The sequence below is a fragment of the Sander vitreus genome, chromosome 16, assembly GCF_031162955.1.
Source record: "Sander vitreus isolate 19-12246 chromosome 16, sanVit1, whole genome shotgun sequence".
NCBI lineage: Eukaryota > Metazoa > Chordata > Actinopteri > Perciformes > Percidae > Sander > Sander vitreus.
Window position 1 is genome coordinate 18,111,087 of NC_135870.1, and position 20,732 is coordinate 18,131,818.

Genomic DNA, 20,732 nt, shown 5'->3' on the forward strand with positions numbered 1-20,732 from the left:
GTCACTTGAGTCAGCATCGGTTGGGGCTGAAGACTACAGGTTTGAAAATGAAAACAATCTGGGGGTTTGATAGAAGAGATCATACTAGAGTTTACTACTTGATGCTAGCGGATTTAGGCTACATTAGCCGTTAGGCTACTAGAATAACACACCCGAATCTCCAACCAAACAGTCGGCGGTTGAGTTGCATTATGGGTAATGTATGTAGGTGCCTGATGTTTTGAAAAGGAATAAAATGTGTGGAAAAGAAAAAAGATATTTTTGATTCAGCTTCAATGATTTTGATCTTTTTGTTTTTAAACTGTCCATCTTGAGTTTGTCAATGTTACAGGAGTGCAAAATCTTTGGAGTGCTCTTTTACTTTCTTTGTAGGGCCATTAAAATGAGCATTCAAACTGAATTAATGTTGGTGTTATTGAGAATATTTAACACAGGTCCTTAAAGGGGTGATAGAATGGTTATATACAGTATTTCACGCTGTTCCTTAAGGTCTCCTAATAGGGTATGTAACATTGGTTGGGCTGAAAATGTCTCTTTTGCTGTTTTTTTGGCCCTAATGTTAAATGGGACTGGACTGAAACGAGAGCTTTTCTGCCTTATATGATCTGCTCGTGAATATTTAGATGAGCTGCACGCTGATTGGTTGAGCTTAGCATATGCACACACACACACACACACACACACACACACACAAACACACACACACATAAACATACACGTTCCCCTCTGTGCCCATGTCCCCGCCCTCTCCCGCCGCCACCATACACAAACACACACACACAATCCCTTTTTTCCTCAGCAGCAGCTTTCTTTACACTGTCTGTTAACGTTCCAAAGACAACGTTACAGACATGTCCAGGCATGCCCGCTATGCTGCTAGCTTCAAACTTGATTTCTGCCCGGCTGACACACAAACTCATCAACTAATCTTACTGTACAAAGCACCAGATACAGAGTTTCGTTACAGTCTATTCATCCTCCTGTGTGTTGCGCACACACACACACCAATGCTTTTGACACCGTTCTCTGAGGATCCATTTTGGAAAACAAAGTTAACGTACCGTGAACCGCCGCCGGCAGGCAGCTCCTGCACACCGCCCATTGCGAGTCCACTGCGCCACTGATTTAAATCCACATGTCCCGCTCAATTGTCCGCTTTTCTCTGGGCCAGTATTCCGTATCTCCTGAGAGAGCTCCAGCCAGCGTGCAGCGGGGTCTGACAGTCCAGGCAGAAAGCCAGCGATCCGGGCAAGCACTGCGCCGCTGTCACAGCATACTGTGGAGCTGCTGAACTCCTAAACACTCGTACTAAATTTGCAATTAGCCATACATTTTTGTAAAACGGCCCATATTTGAGCTTTATATAGGCGATTTCTCACATAAAAAAGGATCAGAATTGAATTTTGTAATGCAAGAGCAGGCGAACAATGTAAAAAGTGTCTGAGATTTGCGCGACCTAGATTTAGAAGACTAACTGACCTCAGATCAGTTGGTGGCCTATGTAAATTCTGAGGCGTTACAAAGATAGAAGGTGGAGCCAAATGAGGAGGAATTGAGAAGTTGACGTCAACTTCTAGCTTTGTTCAGATTCGCCCGTTTTCAGCAGCAGTTTAAAATTGTGAGATTTGCAGAGGAAAGAGGTGTCAATGGGATTTTGAGGTTCTATATATGTCCTATTTACCCACCAAACTGTCGTTTTTCAACTATGACAAGGTAAAATCGGTTTTGCATTCTATCACCCCTTTAATACTGTTGAACATGACCGCATAAGAAAAGCGCTAGCTGCTTTCATCCTCCAGTAGCAGAATACTGGTTAGAAATTAAGCCATCTTTATAGTCATTGAAAATACAGTAGGTTAAGAGTTGACGAGAATGATCAGAAGTTTTAGATTTTTAAGAATGTTCCTCTTCATTCAGCTACAATAATATGCTGTAATATACGGTATATGTACTGGTCTGTAATGTGACATCATTACTTGTGTTTCCAGCGGGAGTTAGAGATACTTGATGCTTTAGAAAAGCTTTATATCTAGACTCTGAATACCAAAGTCTCCCCTGAGTCCAAGGCTCCCTCAGTTGTAATAGAGCGTAGGCCTATTGAATTTCCCTCAGCTTAGCAGTTTAATTATCTGGCATGACCTATTGGCGAGGATCACACGCTTGAGCATTGCAATGCAGTATGCAGACGAAACTATTATGCTGATAAAGTCTTAAAAGGTCAATTCAGTGTGGAGATGGGTTTGGAAAACCAGTGACCTTCATCACAAGATTTGTAGCTATCCATCTACATGAAAAAGTTGGCCACCATTCAGCTGTGCAACTTTTTCACCAAGTGGGTAGTGAAAGGCTTATGTAGGCCGAACAGATGAGCAAGGCACAATGCCACGACACTTGATATTAGCTAAGTGGAAAGTAGTGACGTTGGAGGAGACAACTGCCCTCGAGTCTTCGGTCAAGGAGATAATGTTCTTCGTATTAATGTGATTTAAAGTATGCAAGGTATGTAAGCAGACATAATTTGATCAGATGGCTTAAAATTAAAGCCACATGAAAAGACAAGATAGTCTTTACTAAAATGCAAACGCACACAAACACAATCACATTCATTCATTGTTTCTCACAATTGTGAGGAATTGTGTTGACAGGCTTATCCTTACTCTACCGTACCCTTGCCTCACTGAAACATGTAATCATATCCTATTCTAAACTTAAAAACAAATCTTAACTCGTAATGGTTGACCTCACCTTGTGGGGACCGTGTTTTGAGATAAGTTCTCGTAGAGTAAAATAAAAAGTCAAAGAATGTTGGTTGGGCTTTTGTAAGGGAAAATATAATTAAAATGTCTAATAAAGCAAACATTATAACATTACTTTGTATGCCTAAGTAAGCAATGTGCTTTCCATGGTTGTCCTTAAGTGATCATTAGTATGGTTAAACATTGCTAAAATGCATCACACAGTGGGGCCTGAAAAAAACGGGCATTATGCCCTTGCATGGACATGATAAGTTGTGATACTTCTGTGTGTGTGTGTGTGTGTGTGTGTGTGTGTGTGTGTGTGTGTGTGTGTGTGTGTGTGTGTGTGTGTGTGTGTGTGTGTGTGAGTAGTACAGTAAGTGTGACTACATGTGTGTTACAGTAGTGTTCATGGATGTCTAATTACGGATACAGAAGTTGTAGGTAATATTTTATATATTGTGTGTTATGATATGCCATTTAAACTGTAATTCAACAGACAACTTACATAGAATTTACAAGAATATTTGTGTATTGTTTATTTATTTGTTTAACACACATAAATTACAAATCACATGACATAATTATAAAGTGCATGTGAGGGTCTGGTAGAAAACTAATGGCTTTATAAAAAAAATATAAATGAATAAAAAAACACTTAAGGACATACAAAAGGTGAAATGTACACATACAAATACATTACATAGCATTGTACAAATTAGTGTTAAAACATTTCACATAAAGTAAGTGTAAAAGTACAAACATGGCAGTATTGAAATTGGATGATAGTTTGTAAATAGATAGTGGAATAACTTTAGGAATGTTTAGGTCAGAAGGTATAATGCCAGTTGCCTGACAAGCCAGACCCACATCAAGATGTTGGTCTGGGAACTCACCATTGACAGGGCTCAATCCGAGGGGCGGGATAAACGGTTGTCTTTCAAATTCTCTCTGCACGCAATAGGATAGCGCTACAACCAACCAGAGCAACGCTAATTGATAGATTAAACTTTTGCCGTATCCGGTCAGCAAAACTCCGAACACATCTTCCTTTTTTAAGAATGACTTCAGTGCCATTCTTTGTTCTTTTCTCAAAGAAAAGCTTAACTCCAAGTCTTCCAGAGTCGAGGCCAAAGCCGATTCGAAAGACCGCTGTTCCCAGCAGCAGCAGCAGCTATAAGCCCGCCCACCAACTCTATACACAATGTGATTGGCCCGGCCAGAGTTTGGTCAAAGCCCGTCTACGGAAAGCCTTTCCACTCCCTATTCAGCCCCATTGTACCGTATTTGGTAGCAGTTCCACCAGAGTTCCACTGGGGGTGATCGCGGTCCAGTGCTAAATGAATGGGACTCTATGGAGCTAGACGGCTAAATACGTCTCTTTCGCCTGATTGTCATTAAGAAATCTCAGATTTGATTGTAGTTTTTGCAAGTTCAACATGGATTATAGGTCGAAAGTTGAATGAACGAGTACTTGTGTCCTTTCGATTTCTTACAGGTTGAGTCGTTGTTACCCATAACACGCTAGCATTCTGCTAATGAATGCTGATTGGTCAGTGAAGGACTGATTACGATTGGAGATCCCGCTTGACGGCATCCAAAGCAGAACCAGAATGTCAGAGTGAATATTTCGGCGTGGTCTTTAAAACATTAGCAAACCTCTTTCTAGCACGTGTATTAACAGGGAGAGCCTAACCTGTCAGCTGTGTTGTCGATGCTTCGAGAGAACAAAGGAAGCGACTCAGAGCTTGCCGTAAAGCAGTATCTCTGGCCGTATATGTGTATGATGTCATTGACATTTTAAAAGGCTTTTTTGTTCTAAAACCCAGCAGTGTGTATTTTCTTAGCCTCCCCTTTCGAATGCAACATTCAAATTACTAGACAAAAAATGATATCCTGAGAAAAGTGGATTTTGAGGGGTATAGCTCCATAGAGTCCCATTCATTCTGCACTGGCCTGTGAGCGCCCCCTATATGGAACTCTTGTGGAACTGCATCCAGTTCAGAAGCCGGAAGTAACGAGAGAGTGGAACTTCTTCCCTTATTAGAAATTCTTTGGTTTGGTTTTTCCAACAGAGAGTTGCTAGACCCCCTGGCTGCAAATTACATTTGCTGCCGCTAAGGTGCGTCTAGATTCCTAGGCTACCAGTTTCCATGGATATTGCAAAAATGAATGTTAAAGGCTCAATAACAGGAGTTATGATCTCTTTGATGAGGGAGGTGCCAATTCCATCCTGACCAGAGCAGATTCTTTTTTTATTCAAATTCAATATCATTCATCTCCTTAATGCCAGGCCGATCAAAAATAACAAAAGATGGAAAAGAACCCATTAGACCTTTTCACAGATGTAAACATAAACAAAGTGTATGTGAACGGCATCAACTGACAGCAAGTTAACAAGGGGCCAGGCTGTTGCCTAGCAATGGAATTCCATTGTAAAGGTCTATAATCTAATCTAATGGATTCACTTTTGTATCAACTTTCTTTTTGGCAAGAGATGCACCAACACTTGAAAATAAATTATTAAACATTCAAGCTATATCAAAGAGATCAGCGAAAGAAGACTTTCCATCTGTAAAGGTTGAAGGAAGTTGTGAGGAGGCCTTTTTTCTTTGAAGTAACTGATTAATAATTTTCACTTAATATTACTTTCAGATTTTGTTAACTGTTCACTGAAGAACTTTTTCTTGGCTGCTCTAAGGATATATTGGGACACTGCTGGCTATGGAGTCTTATCCTGGAACTAGAGTGAATACCTGAAGGCCTTTTGCACCAACTGTCACCAGCAGACACCTAATGTGGGCCAGGAAGAACCAATCAATCATTTTGAGGGAACCACAGAACAGAGCAGAGCTGAAATATTAAAAAGCAGAGCAAACCCCATGCAGAGTGGACACCTGTGATGGTGGCTGGTGGGCTTACAGCTTGGATCAACTGCCCTGTTTAGCCAAACTTTCTGATACAGTGAAACACACCGAAGAGCAGTAAAGGAAAAGCTCAATTTTTTTTATATACATGAACACATCACAGCATCAACCCGAGCTGTCTTTGGTCGACAGTGCATCGTCATGCAGCCCTGCACAGCACTGTGAATGTAGTCAGATTCTTTGCTCAGGAAAACTACTGTGACTAATTCATAATAGCAAGCACCAGGATTGTTGGACAATACAACACCAGTTTTACACAACAACTGGTTGCCATCTCACTGGTTATCAGCTAAGCTACAATAGCAATTTGATATCAGATTGCCGGTGAGGGTGGGCTGGGAGTGGGATGTTTTAAGGTGATTTTACTGGTCCTTCCACTATGTGTCAAAACATCTGAAAATATCATTCTTAAAAGGTCATCTTCCTTAAAGAACTGATATAAGACAATGTTTCCACTACAACTCAGCTTCTCTGAACCCCCTCACATGTGATTTTTAACAGTTTACTGTCATAACTTGCCTCAAGTAGTGAAGATATTTTTTTTTTTTTTAAATAACTTCAGACAATGTTTCCAGGTAAACTTTTCATGATACTGTCACTGATTACATGACATTTCCTGAGTGAATATTGTTGTGGATTATTCCATATTTAAGGAGAAAGAATAACCAAGGACTGAGATCAAATAAATGGCATAATGACCTAAGCGAAGACATTTTAAAACCAGTGCTAAAAAACGGTGAAGGACGTGATCAGACTACCACTCTTTTGCAGTCCTCTACCGCCCTCCTCAGGTACAGAAAGTGTTATGAAGTGTAAACAGATGAACTGCCTTGTTGTGTCAACGTGTGTTAATGGAATCTGGCCATCAGAATCTAAATTAACACAATTTCTATTCAAGGATGTGTTACAGCAAAAGCTTCATGGCATCTGCCATGCATTCCCTGAACAACACACCCCTCAGTTGAACACCTTGTGGCTATGGTCGTAATGTTAAGTTATGAGCACATTTATCATCTGCACCTGACTGTGCAAAGACGTTTCTCTCAAGGACAAAATATGATAATATTATATTAATAAGTCAGCTGTATTTGTCAGAAACGCATCAACCGATTCAAATAGAAACAGAAATACCTAACATTAGATTTAGTCTTTCTTAGAGACCCATATACAATTGATGAAGTGTTCTGTGTTTATAGCAGGCTTGTGATCTGAGTTGTTATTTTACTGCAACATACAGTGATGTGGCAGGCATGACACTAGTAATAATTTAGTTACGTACCAGTCTCTTCAATCACTACTGCTACGCCTGTTCAAAACCAACTTACATATTGGCTACCATCTTAAATGAGGAAAGGTTAATGCACTGGGCTAAATGGGAAAAGTGAAAGGTCAATATGTCTATGATCAATACAAAGGGAAGTAAAATATTGTAATAAGGTAAAGGCAGACATCTTGATATTTCACCCTAAGGGAAGCAGTTACACTCTGTCTTTTGTGAGTTTTTTTCATTGGTTGCATTTTCTTTTTTACATGTTCTTTACAGACTATAGTGATGCCATTATTTTGGCAATTTCTACACATGTCAGAGGTCTCTCCCACATCAGCCTTTTTCTTCTTTCCTGCCTTGCTTTAAAGGTTCTCTCAACATTTACAGTTCACCCAGATGTTCTCCAGCCTTAAAATAGCCTTTGAAAAGTTGGAAAAAAAGTCGATTAAAAGGTCACTACATTACATAATGCTGGACACTGACTACACCTTTTGGTCAGTTGTTTATGCTCTTCCATCCCTTTCCCCTCTACTCTTCTGTATTTTACTGCTTTTGTTTCACAGCGAGACAAACTGCACAATAGTTGTGCAAAGTTGACACTCCTATAGCCTTCATAGCCACATAACAAATAAGGCAGATTTTTGACCTGGTGTTGGAAACTTCCCCTCAACAGGCTGACGAAAATGATGATGATGATTATGATAATGATGATTATAGTCCTAGTCACCTAGTTGGGAGTTTAATTTTAAAAACAACTGTGATGTCACCAAAAATGTAGGGGTTATTTCCTCCTATTAAAAAGTGAAACCATTTTAAAAGCTACTTTCTTTCAATTGCCTCATTGGATATATTATTTATAGAAAGCAGTTGTGAAAATGTCAAGGCTGTCTGAAACACACAGACATTGTATACTGCCAAATGTCTCTGTATTATTTTATACACACATTGTATTTTTGTCATGTTTTCACAAAATTATAAAATTGTTGTTATAAAAACCATATTGTTTCTATTAAATATTCTCGATCACTGCCCTGCATTTACTGGGTTTTTTTTAATGTTTTCCCACGTTAGCCTACACTCAAATACACATAGCCTACAAGCACACATGCACATATACTGCCTCATGATGTATTGTGTTCCACACATTTCATATTAAGAGACAGTTTCTCATTTCCAGGTCTAAACTAAACTTGTTTAACCAAGCCAAAACAGATGTCTAAACACTTTAATTTATTTATTTTATTTTTTTTCTAAACACTTTCATTTTATGACCAAGGACCCTGGTCCTCTGACGTCATCTACAGCTGTAGTTGCTCTGCGCATGCGCTTTGTTGCAGAGGCTAGACGCCAGTCTGCTTTGTTGGGACCATCGATGCTACGACTTTCGGAGAGTCAGTTGCGAATTGCAAGAGATTCAGGGGGATATTTACAGCATTTTCCGGTTATTAGCCAATTTTAGCTTGTTTTAAATTCACAGTCAGCGCTTTTGTCGCCTTGTGTACGCTTCAGACAACAGAAGTAAGGAGCCCCTGTATATAAACAAAACGCAGCGAGCTGCTTTTTTTTAAGGTGGCACGTCAGAGACAGCTGCAACAACAATACTCATCCGATCCTCGTTAAGTTAGCTAACTTCGTGTTGGCGGCGTTGTTAGCGATGGACATCACCATACAGCTTTGATAGGAGTTAAACTCCAAAACGTGTGCGTGCGAACATGAGAGAAGAGGACAGTTTGTTGTCAGGAAGGCAGCCCATGGCAAGTGAAAGAGGGGGTGAACGTCCCTGCTGCTGCCCCTACTTGACAGAGGAGAAAGGAGCACTTGCTGTCCAGAAGAGTGACCTGAGGCCTCCTGGTCATTTGTCCGCCTAGAAAATCTGACTTTGGCACGATATGGAGACGGTGGGGAAATTTGAGTTCAGTCGGAAGGACCTGATAGGACATGGCGCATTTGCTGTCGTCTTCAAAGGCAGACACCGAGAGGTGAGTATTTTCCTTGTCTACTATTTGTATTACTCTTAAAAATATATACTTTTGCAAAAATAGACGAAATTAAAGGTCGCATAAATGGTTTAGTTGTATTGTTAGGCACGAATTGCATTTTATTGCCCATCTGGTGCATTTGTTTTCATTGTACGGCCTTAAGAGGCCCGGCCGGAGCACAAACAGGAGTTCCTTAAAATAACAAGCAGTTAATGGATTAAATACTCAAGTATTTTTTTAAAGTGCATGTGACACCTTTTCTTAATGCATGGAAAGTAACTTTGTGATGGTCTTATTTGTCGGCTGGTTCGGCAGTTGATGCACGTCCATAATCCTGGTGAATTAGAGGCTCCGTACTGAGACCATTAATGAACATGTTGAAACATGTCCTACATCTGCAATGAAAGAGTATGAATTATAAATGGCTTTGCAGTAATTTGATTACACTTAGGTGGTATCATGTAACACATCTGTTAATACAAATAATATCCTAGGGGTAAGGTAATGTGGGCCTTTAGCATCTTTGTTGCTTCACTTGTAAATTGGCACATAGATCAATTTCATCTATAATAGAGGATTATGGCCTCCAATACATTCAAATATGCTGTAAATATCGAAAAATTCACTGAAAAGGAAATGCTGCTCTTCAAATCTACCTCAGTAACCAGTCCTGGCTGATTACAGTCTCAGCAGGTGACCGGTAATCTGTACCAAATTGCATTAGGAAACCTGTCTAACCAACAGGAGGGAAGCATATTATGGACCATCAGTTGTGGGTCACCTTAATAAAAAGTGTTATAAATGTGCTAGAATCTGTGTTTTGACAAATAGACTGTGTGGAGACATGTTGGAAATGGAACTCATTTGCTTATACCGACACTTGTGCTGTAGTGCAAAGATAGTACATCTTCATATAACATATAGTGTTACACATACTACACATGCTGCATTGCATTTGTTTTGTTTGCCCAAAAATGATTTTGCATGCAATGTTTCCTTCTAGAAACATGACTGGGAGGTGGCAGTGAAGTGCATCAACAAGAAGAACTTGGCCAAATCCCAGACGCTGTTGGGGAAAGAGATCAAAATACTCAAGGTAAATCCGAAGCTCTCAGGAAAGTACTATTTTCCATGAGTTCAATGGTAATCAGATTACTATATGTACTTAAAACATTATTATAAGGAACACATTTCTTTATTGCTTAATGTATATCTTACATTTGTGCATTTAACAAACCGGCAGTGGTAAATCTCAGAATTACTCAGCTGGTTTCTCTATTAAAATTTGTCACCTTGACATTTTAAAGTCTTATAAAGTGTTAATTAGATCATGTAGCTAGCGGTGTTTTAATAAAACATGTTTGCTGTAGTGAACATTTCAGTATATAGAGCTGGAAAGGTGCCATATGTTAGAGTGATATATGAGCATGGATTATCTCAACATGATCATCTCGTGGAACATGGAGATGTCATAGTGAAAGTAAAAGTTACGTTTCCTGCAGACGACAGGGGGCCTTAGTTGGACATCTGTTTAAAGTACAAAAATGTAAAAATATATCAAGCATATACCATCCAAATAGTGATTATCTCATGTCATTTCTGCAGGAACTGAAACATGAGAACATCGTTGCATTACTGGACTTTCAGGTATGTAATACTATACCCACAAATGGTATGTAGATCTTGGTAGGAACAGGCTGATTGCACATCATGTCAGAGCCCCGTTTACATACATACTTATCACATCTCTCATTGTCCCAGTTTCCCCCATCAGTCTGTGCAATGTCAGGGCCCTGCTTACATACATACTCATCACACCTATCATTGTCCCAGTTCCCCCCATCAGTCTGTGCTTGCAAAATAGAGCAGATGGGTTGTTGGATGTGTCTGTTCTACATGACCCACTTCTGTTTCAGGCAGCTTGAACAGTTTTGTTTTCCCTACTTGTTAAATGAGGCTTTGCTACATTTGTTTGTTCAAAAAAAAGTTTTTGTTTCATCTGGTTCAGGCGTATTTTTCTCTGCTCTTCCATGTACAGCAAATCCTTGTGTATTTTCAGTAAATACTTCTGCCTTTGTGTTCTGTTGAGCTCAGTCATCTCTCGTATTTACATTCTGTTTACAGTCAAATGGGCTGTTCCTGCTGGTCTCCTTGATTAAGGCTTCCTGGGAAGTTTAGTGTCCTTTTGAGTCCGTAGCACATACACTTTGGAATGCTCTGCCTCCACCTTTAAAGTCGGCTGTTTCTGTGGACTCCTAAAAAAAATAAAAAGAAGATAAAAACCTTCCTTGTTAGTCAGGCGTTTGGTTGACCTGTCTGCGCTTCATGTATTATAATGTCATTTTAATTGCGTATGGTGTCTTAATATGTATTATGTTCTCTTGTATGTTTTTTATGCAAAGCACTTTGTGATTTTATTTGTGAAAAGCACTCTATGACTAAATTTTACTTACATATTTATTTACCTACTTACATTTTTGCTTGCCTCAAGTGTCTCTGCTTATTACAAGAGATGTGTTGCCACCTTTTCAAGACACAAGCCTGATGCCTAGGGTGTAGACTAGGTCTTATGCTCCCATACAACATGTGCATGAGAACCTCATGTGCAGAGAGAAATACCAGCACTTAGCTCAGTGCCACATTGGACAGGTGTTGAATTGTAAGGTGATGAATAACAATCCACAGTCACAGCGATGGTCTTGCCTGTAGCTTAGTAACCAGTCTGAAGCTCACTGTGACAACAACTGCCTTCCCTGACACAAAAATATCCTATCTTTTGTCTTTCTGGTCCAAAGATTTCATGTGCACATTATTCTTATTGTAACATCTGACAAGACTACTATATTGCACAATGATGTGTGTTGCAGAGCGTGTTGCAGGAATGTTGACACACATCCTGTTGCATTACTGTCTCTTGTCATAAATCCACAGACATGTTTCTGGTCTCACTGTGCTCTTTAGTTTTGATGCATTGCTTAGCAAGTTAGCTTTTTAGTTTTTTTTATCCCATATGAAATCTGGATATTAACTGCATATTAAGTCTGATGAGAGCATATACTGTAGGCTTTCTTACCTGAGCCTGATTAGTTTATTTTATTTAAGTTGATATTTCATTCTCTTTTTTTAATATCAGGGATCTAGTCATTATGCAAAATAAGTTACAAAAAAGTCGAGGCCGATGATGCACGCTGTCATATGTTGGGCACTGTTGCTGCTCAAACACCCTAGCACAGTCAATTTGTTGTATTGATGGCAAATAGGGATTCAACTGCTTTGCCTAAGAGCTCTTCATCAGTAGCTTTATGGAATGTATTTGCGACTGGTTATAATGCCTCAGCCCAGGTAGAATTCGACAATTATCTTTAGACTGTCTCACAGTGGCACCTCCTTCTGTGCATTGAGAAAAGTCCAAGCTGGGCTCTAAGATTACTGGTTTGTTGTTGCACAGCAGACAGTGTAGATGTTCTGAGCAGGAGATCCTACCATCCAGCTATCTAATTAGGTCAGGAGGAAATGCATTTACTTTGCTTTTCACATTTTATCTGATTGTCTTATCCTAAGTGACTTAAAAAATTGTTTGAGATTGTCCTAGAGTTACAGGCAAACACTGGTGGTATGGTCACAGCACCAACATATTTTAGTTTCTATTTCTTAACAGGTTTTGAGCAAGAGCAAATGGCAGATAGATAGATTGACCAGAGATGGTAATTGATTGATTGAAGTAATTTTCCAAGAAAAAAAAACACCAAACATTCTCTTGTTCCAGCTTCGCAAATGTAAGGATTTGCTGCTTTTCTCTTATATCACTGTAAATTGTAAAGTACATTTACATTTAATCGAGAAAATAATTGGCAGATTAAATGCAAATATAATGCATGTCATTGTTAGTTGCAGCCCTAATGTTGAAAAGCCCCCCAAAAATGAAAACCGGCAGCTGATTGGTCGAACCCGTCACGTGGGTCTGGTTTCTCTGGAAATTCAAAGACAGACTGTCATGGCGGCTTGTTCAGAATACAATCTCATATTTTACTAAAATAGTTCACTGAAACGTGTTTCTGAAAACATTTTAAGCGAGAAGGCCATGCAGTTGCTGAATCTGTCTTCATTTCAGATCAACAAAGGTCAGTTTAAGTCACGCTCATTCCGCTCCCCGTTTCCGGGTTAGCACTCTACCAATCAGATGGCTCATTTGAGTCCGACTGCCCGCAGTGCCCGCCCCGCCGATTATACATGTCAAATCGGCCAAAATGAAGGCTAACGGCCCCTCGGACGGACGACGGCACGGAACACACCGAACAGACTCGAGTCACTGACCTTGCCAGACTGTCCAACGGCCGATTATCGGCTCTGTGTGTCCACAAACAAACACAGGACTTTCACCCAGGAGACCGGGGTTCGTGTCCCGCGTGTCATGTTTCCTAAAGTCGCTTTCTTCTTTTCCTAAACCCAACCGTCCCATTCTTCTCACGTGTCACGGAAACGTAAGCCCACCCACGACCTTTTCCTTAACATAACTGCGTCAAAAGGGACGCCAATAGTCCCGACCAAGCGCATTTAGATAAAGCGCGTTATATGACGCTAAAGGAGACTTTTAGCGTCAATAACAACGACAAAGGCACCTGACCAAGCTTCTGTATTTTACGAGATGGGAATGAGAATCTGTTGCCGAGAGAAACGGAGGACGCCTGTGCTGTCTTCAGGAAAATCCACCTTGGGAATGGGAAATAGTTGCCACGACAGAAGTGACTCTGTATGTTATAGCAAGTCATAGCATGAGCTGAACTTTTTCAAACAGAAGTTTGGTGCTGCAGTACCACACTTCTGTCTGAGAGACAGCCGGTAGAAACCAGATGGTTGTCTCTCCAAATGAAACCGGCTGTTTGGCTAGTTGGTTGCCATCCAGCTTCAATAAAGCCAAAGACAACCAATTTCAAAAGGCCTGACTCAGCTGAACTATAGAAAACAGTCTGGCCTTTGACTGGTGAATTCAACAAGATACTGAGATGAGGTCAGAGCGAAAGACTGCAGTCATCTGTTGCCGTGTGATAAGAGGGCTTTTTCAAGCAGGCAGCACTAGGCAGTTTTCTTTTTTTACAACTGGTGCCTCAGACAGGTTGTTTGAGAGAGAGGATAGTCGAGGGAAAGTAGATAGCAGATGTTAGAAGTGTTTCTGGAACTCTAAATCTCACAAATGTGCAATATAAAAAATGATCCAAGTGGTTGGTAAATGAATAGCTATATACTGTATTGATGATTGGTGATGTTGTTGTATGAGTTAAAAGTTTTAGACAGTTTGGACATGATTTACCCACTGTTTTATAATGCTTTTGGCAGCAGAGCCAACCATCTCATTCACTAATTGTTTTTGGCTCATTATTAAAGGTGCTCTAAGCGATGTTGGGTGATGTCACTTCTTGTTGACGTTCAAAGTATTGTCAAACAAAACGGAGGCTAGCTCGCCCCTCCCTCCTCCTCATCCCGTCTCGACATGTAATGTAATGGATAGATCCAGTTTTACTAAAAGAATATGTTCAGGTAGACTACTACTAACTGCTTTGATTTGTTCTTTTTCTCTTTTTTTGTCCCATGTCTTTCTTTCTCAAGACTCAAACTGTTTTTTGTCTTAGCAGTTAGTCCTCAATTTTTGAGCAACTCTTTAGGCAGTTATATATTTCTCCAACCCAAATTACCAGCTTAGCTTGCTCGAACATTATGGGTGAGCACAAGAACCACGTCGTTCTTTCCTTTGTCTGTCACTGACATGTGTTTGTTTACCACAACTCTTATCTCTTCTCTCTTTAGGAAACTGCCAGCTCAGTGTACCTGGTAATGGAGGTAAGCTCGCTGTGATGTTTGGCTTTGTTTGCTCAGCGCTGTATTGTCTGAGCCTTTGCAGGCAGCTCTGACTGAGCCTGGGCTATAATTAGCTGTGTCCTCGGCATCAGGGGGGGAGGTTAATTGCTGCCAGTCAACATCCAAATGTTGCTAGTTTATTGTTGTAGCTTGATACTATTCCCCTGATGAAGAGCCACAGGTAGAATAATGTTTGTGAATCTTGTAACTACTACTTTACGAATACTTTGGTCCTTTTTTTCGGTGTTCATCTAGGTAGAAGGAAACATGACAGAACTCAGATTGTTCCAGGCATGTTTAACAGTGTTAGTTAGTGTTTTGTAATGGTTTAGTTCTTTTCTCTGACCAGTTTATGGCTTCGAACATATTGATAATTTCAAGGCATGGCAAAAATGAACCTAAGTTCCATTTCAGTATTTTAAATACCCTAAAGGTACTGTAATATTCCAATTCAATAAAAAACAAATATGATAGTTTTTGGTTAAAAATAGTGTTACAGAAGCAGAACGCAGTGACGTAGCTTGAAAGGGGACAGCCAGTACATTTCTTGAACTTGTTCGATTCATTATTATCTTTGATTGATTCATATATTGATTCATTGTTTCCTGAGTATCTCTTATCTGTGTGTTAGAAAAGGAAATGACTTGTGAGGCAGCCTTTCAGAGCGTCACCTTTCAGAGCACACCTCGCGTTTTCCCAGGTTCATTCATAATTGATGCTAGGAATGAGAGCAAGGGGATAAATCTGTAAACACGTCACTCTTCAGCAAATCACTGCTCTGATCTCTTTTGCTTTCTAGTCTCTTCAGAGGTCGGGTGATGTCAGACACTCAATGCACTATAGTTACAGATCAGCCCTTCATGTAACCTGTGTTTCCTAATATTATTCCTTTTCATCTCCCTCTCTTTAATTTCCTCTCTCTCCCCCCTTTCCTGTCTCTCTTTCTAATCCCAGTACTGCAATGGGGGTGACCTTGCGGACTACTTACACTGTAAGTGCAACAATTCATTTACTGAAAGCTCCAGGTGCTTCTCAGTAGAAAAATCAATTGAGTTGATGGTGACATGTCATCTTTGTTGCTTGATGACAAAAAAGTGAGAGTTCTTGCTCTATGAAAACTGTCTGTCAATGCCTCTCTCTATTATCTAAAAGCCAAGATCATAAATCATAACAAGTACAATGTCCAACAGTAGAATCATTGCTACAGTCAACCAATAAAAGCATCTAAATCCCCAAATCAACTTCTTGGGAGTCCTAAAATAATGACCTTTGGATAGGAACTGCCAGTTAAGACATCAAGTAGAAGAATTGGAAGAATTACTTTTCAGCTGTTTTAGACATGCCAAGAAGACTGAAAGAATGCAAATAAAAGGGAACAACTTTACAGTCAATTATATGCCCCAAGACCGCCATTCAGGTCACAACTCAGTTTTTTTTCCGGCTTCCTTTATGACTGCAGGAAGCTGCCTTTTTTATCTGAAACCCTGAAGACGGAGAGACAGATTTGGGGCTTATGAAATAGCTTCAGGAACTTTGGAGGACCTAAGGCTTAAAATAGACTTTGACATGCTATGTTATCAAACCACATTGAAAAGTCCCTGCTGTCTTCACACAAACAGTATGTGGGACATACATCACATCCTACACAGACCGTACACCTCCTTCTGCAAATATGCGTTTGAGTCAACACTATGCTAACAAACTGAGAGCATCATGTCATTAAAATAAAGTCTACAATTCTGTCCAGGTTTGCCACATCTCAAAATTGCAGGGCTCTCAATTGCCAGTGCACTCAAGTCGTCTGAGGTGGGCCTTTGTCAGCCTGGGCAGGGTGGGAAATAAGACATCAGCCTCTAGATGTTTGCAGTATAGCTCTAGCTGCTAATTTTGTCTGCCAGGTACCCATAGTCTAAATAGAGGACCTATTCCAGTAATATAGTCTTTGCCTGCCTGGTTAAAAAAAAGTGTTTTTGGATCACTACCCACTGTGGTCAATGTACAAAACCTTTTTCCTGGCCCAAGCCAAGCCTGAGTCTGGGTTTTAAAAATCTGTTGGAAAGGTAGGTGGAGCCAGAGAGAAATTCAAGACAAGGGAGGGACTCTCACATAGAACCATGCTGTACCACCGTCAGATGAGGGAGATGATTGGAGGGAAGGAAGAGACGGGGAGCAGGAGGTGGCAGTGGGGTGATGTGAGAGAACGGAGAGGAAAAATACATAGATATTTTTAAAGGTGAAATGAGATCATGTTGTGTAATATGATCTGACTCCAGATTTGTTAGGAGAACTAGTATGATTTGCATAGATTAGTCAATCATTTACATAGGAAGGGTCATTCAGTCCCTATCTGTCTACTTTACCCCCACCTCAGTCAGTAATCGTATTGTGCACCCAGCATGCCAAAGTTAACTTGTAGTCATAACCTTGTTTCTCTGCAGCCAAAGGCACCCTGAGTGAGGACACTATTCGGGTTTTTCTGCAGCAGATTGCAGGGGCCATGAGGGTCCTACAGGGCAAAGGCATAATCCACAGGGACCTCAAGCCCCAGAACATTCTGCTCTCCTACCCACCAGGACGCAAGTCACACTCTAACAACACCTGCATCAAGATTGGTAGGTTCGATGGTGTGAGAGTCTGCAGGCATGTTGCTAGATTAGTTAACTATTTGAGATTGTTTGTAAATGTAGCCGTGCTTGGTCTAACCCAGTAGTATCTATTGGTAATATGGACAAACAAGTGTTTAAAGATAGTCAGAAATAAAAAGAGCAAAAAACATTTGACCATTTCAGACATGAGACTGCAGCTTGACCACATTAGGACCTAATAGGAAAGCACTAGAACACTCTACAGGAGCAAGAAACTAAATGAATCTCATGAAGCAGCACGTGGAAATCCCTACGTTGTAATCAAGCTCTTTACAGACAGATTTATTGCAACAGGACCTAATAATGATTTCCCAAAGGTAATTGATTCCACCAAGATAATAAGACTAAACTGCTTACAGGAAATTGATTAGATTATATATAGAATTTCACATTTTCCCTCAGCAATGTTGGTAGTCTTCCTCTAAATAAAACACTGAACATAAAATACCAAGAAAGAAAAAACCTATATTCAAAGACACAATGATGTGCGTGTGTCTCATCCGTTTCGAGTTTGACTGATGTGACCATAAACGATGACATTTGTTAAACAAGTATTCGCCATAATGGAAAGTGCCATGCATGGCCGTGGGAAGTGGGGGTGCTGGGGGTGCTGCAGCACCCCCTATTGGCGAGAGGGAGATTTAAAAAATATGTATTAAAAATATTTTGCACAATTTATAAATTCCTTATGAATATTTTAGGAAATGATTTTGACACACGTAGGCTATTACGTGTATTTTGGATTTCAATTTAATTATTTTGAGGCCTAATCAACACAGGTTCGGAAGTTACGTTGTCAACGTCAGGCAGGCAGGCTAGTGGTCGCCGAGTAAAGAGGTTTCCCGCTCCTTCCATGCAGCATACATCCATCCATGGCAGCAGCAGACTAGTAAATTTACATAGTCTAATGACAGAAACGAGGCTGAAATATGGCACAGAAACGGATTTCGGATTTTTTTGGAAAACCACCACCAGTGAAGAAGAACACTAGTACCGCAACCATGACAACGGAGAGCAGCCTGAGTGAGGAGACTGTCCGCCCGCCTCTGCCTGCAGTTGCACCGGCAGGACCAGGCCTAGCACCCGCAACCCAACCTAGCGTGATTGGATTAGACGAGCCCTTCCAGCCAACATCCAGTTTCAAATTTCCTGCCCGGCATTGTGGTAATGAAACGTTCTCACGTTCTGTGGCACCGGCTTGGTTTGCTAGATGGCAGTGGCTGCATTATAGAGACTGGTCATATTTCGTGTTTTGTTTGCCTGAAAGCAGTCGGAAAAAAAAGTCATACCTAGAGACAAATTTAAGAAAGACAACCCCTTCGTGAATGCCGGCTTTTCAAATTGGCGTAAAGCCACTGAAAAATGTAACGAGCATGAGAGATCAGAGTTGCACAGCGAGTCAATACAAAAGTTGGCCGCTTTGGATGACGTCCCCATAGATGCTTGCTTATCCAGTGCTCATGCCAGAAAGCAGGCTACTGCCAAACACTGTTTGGAGCTTCTCTTCAGGACCACCCGATTCCTTGGCAGCAAGGGAATTGCTTTCAGGGGCGACACAGCACGCGAAGGAATACTGTATGAATTGATGCTGGAGCACACCTATGATCTCCCTGAAGAAAGTACGTGGATAGAAGGAAGAGACAACTGGATGTCGGACACTATACAAAATGAAATAATTGAAAAGTTTGCTCATGCTATCCAGAGGGAAATCGTTGCCCGCTCATCGCACTGCCGATTTTATGGCCTCACAGCTGACGGTACAACTGACATTAGCACCACTGAGCAGTTCTCCTGCAGTCTGAAATATGTTGACAGCAGCTTGGAGCCTCACACTGTGTTTTTGGGATTTTATAACGCCCGGGACAGCACTGGAGAAACTCTTTTCAGTTGCATCAAGGATATTTTTTTAAGACTAAACATCCCCATTGAATGCATCGCAGGATTTTGTTTTGATGGAGCAGCTAATATGTCAGGGTGTTTTTCAGGCGCGCAAGCTTGGCTTAAAGAGTTAAACCCGCACTCACTTTATGTGCATTGCAGCAACCACTCACTGGATTTGATTCTCCAAGAAGCCGCGTGTGAAGTGAGTCTTGTGGCCGATACTTTGAACTTTGTTCAGGGTGTCTCATCTGTGATAAGAGAGTCATCAAAGCGAAAACGGCTCTACCAATCGTTTTTTGGCTGTGATGAGGTTGCTGTCAACATCTTAAGCCTTTGCCCGACAAGGTGGTGTATCCGTGACATGTCCATTAAACGCGTCACTGCAGCTTACCCCCACTCTCCTGACTACGCTGCACGAGCTGAAGGATGACAAGAGTGTCAGGGGGGACAGCAGAGCAAAGATTGGGGGACTCTACAAACAGGATTTAAAAGGGAGAACATATTTCGGTCTTTTATGCTGCCATGCCCTGTTCGAGCCCTGTGAAGCAGTTGCCACAAGCCTACAGAGGCCACAGCAAGTGCGCAAGGTGCACTGGAATGCACAGGTGTGCTGAGAGAACAAATAGCCACACTCCGGGATGATACAGTTGTGGACGAGCTGATCCACAAGGTTGAAACCTGCACATCACAAACCTCCCTGAAAATGTCAGACACCACCACCCCTAGAGTGAGCAAAACCACAGCTCGCCTTCGCCAAACTAGAGCGCCAGAGGCAGTGGCGCATGGTGCACAAACAGTGGATTGGCGACGTAGCTTTTTCGAGGCTATTGATGTGATATCGGCGGAGCTGGACAGAAGATTTGATCAGGCCAGTATGAAGCTTGCCGCAAAGTGAGAGAGGGCTGTTATCAAAGCAGCAGAGGGAAGGAGCGTCAATCTGGAGGCCCTTCAGCTCCCGGAGGAGCTTGACACAGACCGCCTTGAACTCCAGCTCAAAATGCTTAGGCCAAGCATCGCCAAGCAGCTTGCCGATGTCGCAAAAGACAGAGGGTCTAAGTGTGTCACAGTCCAAGATGTAGCATCATATCAACGCTCCAGCCACAAACAAGAGCCATGTTTTCAGAGACAGAAAAACTGATCGAGTTATGTCAGTGCCTACCCATCTCCGTGGCCTCATCCGAGTTCACTATCTCCACCTTGCGTCTTTTGAAGACATGGGTACGCAGCACCATGACCCAGAAAAGACTCACACACCTTTCGCTGATGCATCCCACACAGACATTCTGAACTCCCTGGACATTCGTCTCCTCATGAGAGACTTTATCTCCACGACCCCAGAGTGCACCTCCACATTTCGACACCTGTAACCAGGGCACCCTGCCTGTAGCTCAAAATAAGAGCATGGTGCCACCGCGCTTGTAGCATTTATTTTTTAGACAACAAGT

The 20,732-nt window shown here is 41.2% G+C and overlaps 1 protein-coding gene across 2 annotated transcripts in view; it reads left to right on the top strand.

Annotated features, from left to right (window-relative positions):
* Positions 1 to 8,257: 8,257 nt before the first annotated feature.
* The window catches only part of ulk1b (unc-51 like autophagy activating kinase 1), a 28,532-nt gene continuing 16,057 nt past the window's right edge, over positions 8,258 to 20,732 (top strand). For both annotated transcript variants that reach the window (XM_078270858.1, XM_078270859.1), the window contains exons 1-6: positions 8,258 to 8,908; positions 9,912 to 10,004; positions 10,514 to 10,555; positions 14,711 to 14,743; positions 15,716 to 15,752; positions 17,200 to 17,373. In XM_078270858.1, the coding sequence (XP_078126984.1) occupies positions 8,819 to 8,908; positions 9,912 to 10,004; positions 10,514 to 10,555; positions 14,711 to 14,743; positions 15,716 to 15,752; positions 17,200 to 17,373 (469 nt within the window). In that variant the 5' untranslated portion in view covers positions 8,258 to 8,818. The remainder of the gene's footprint in view (positions 8,909 to 9,911; positions 10,005 to 10,513; positions 10,556 to 14,710; positions 14,744 to 15,715; positions 15,753 to 17,199; positions 17,374 to 20,732) is intronic.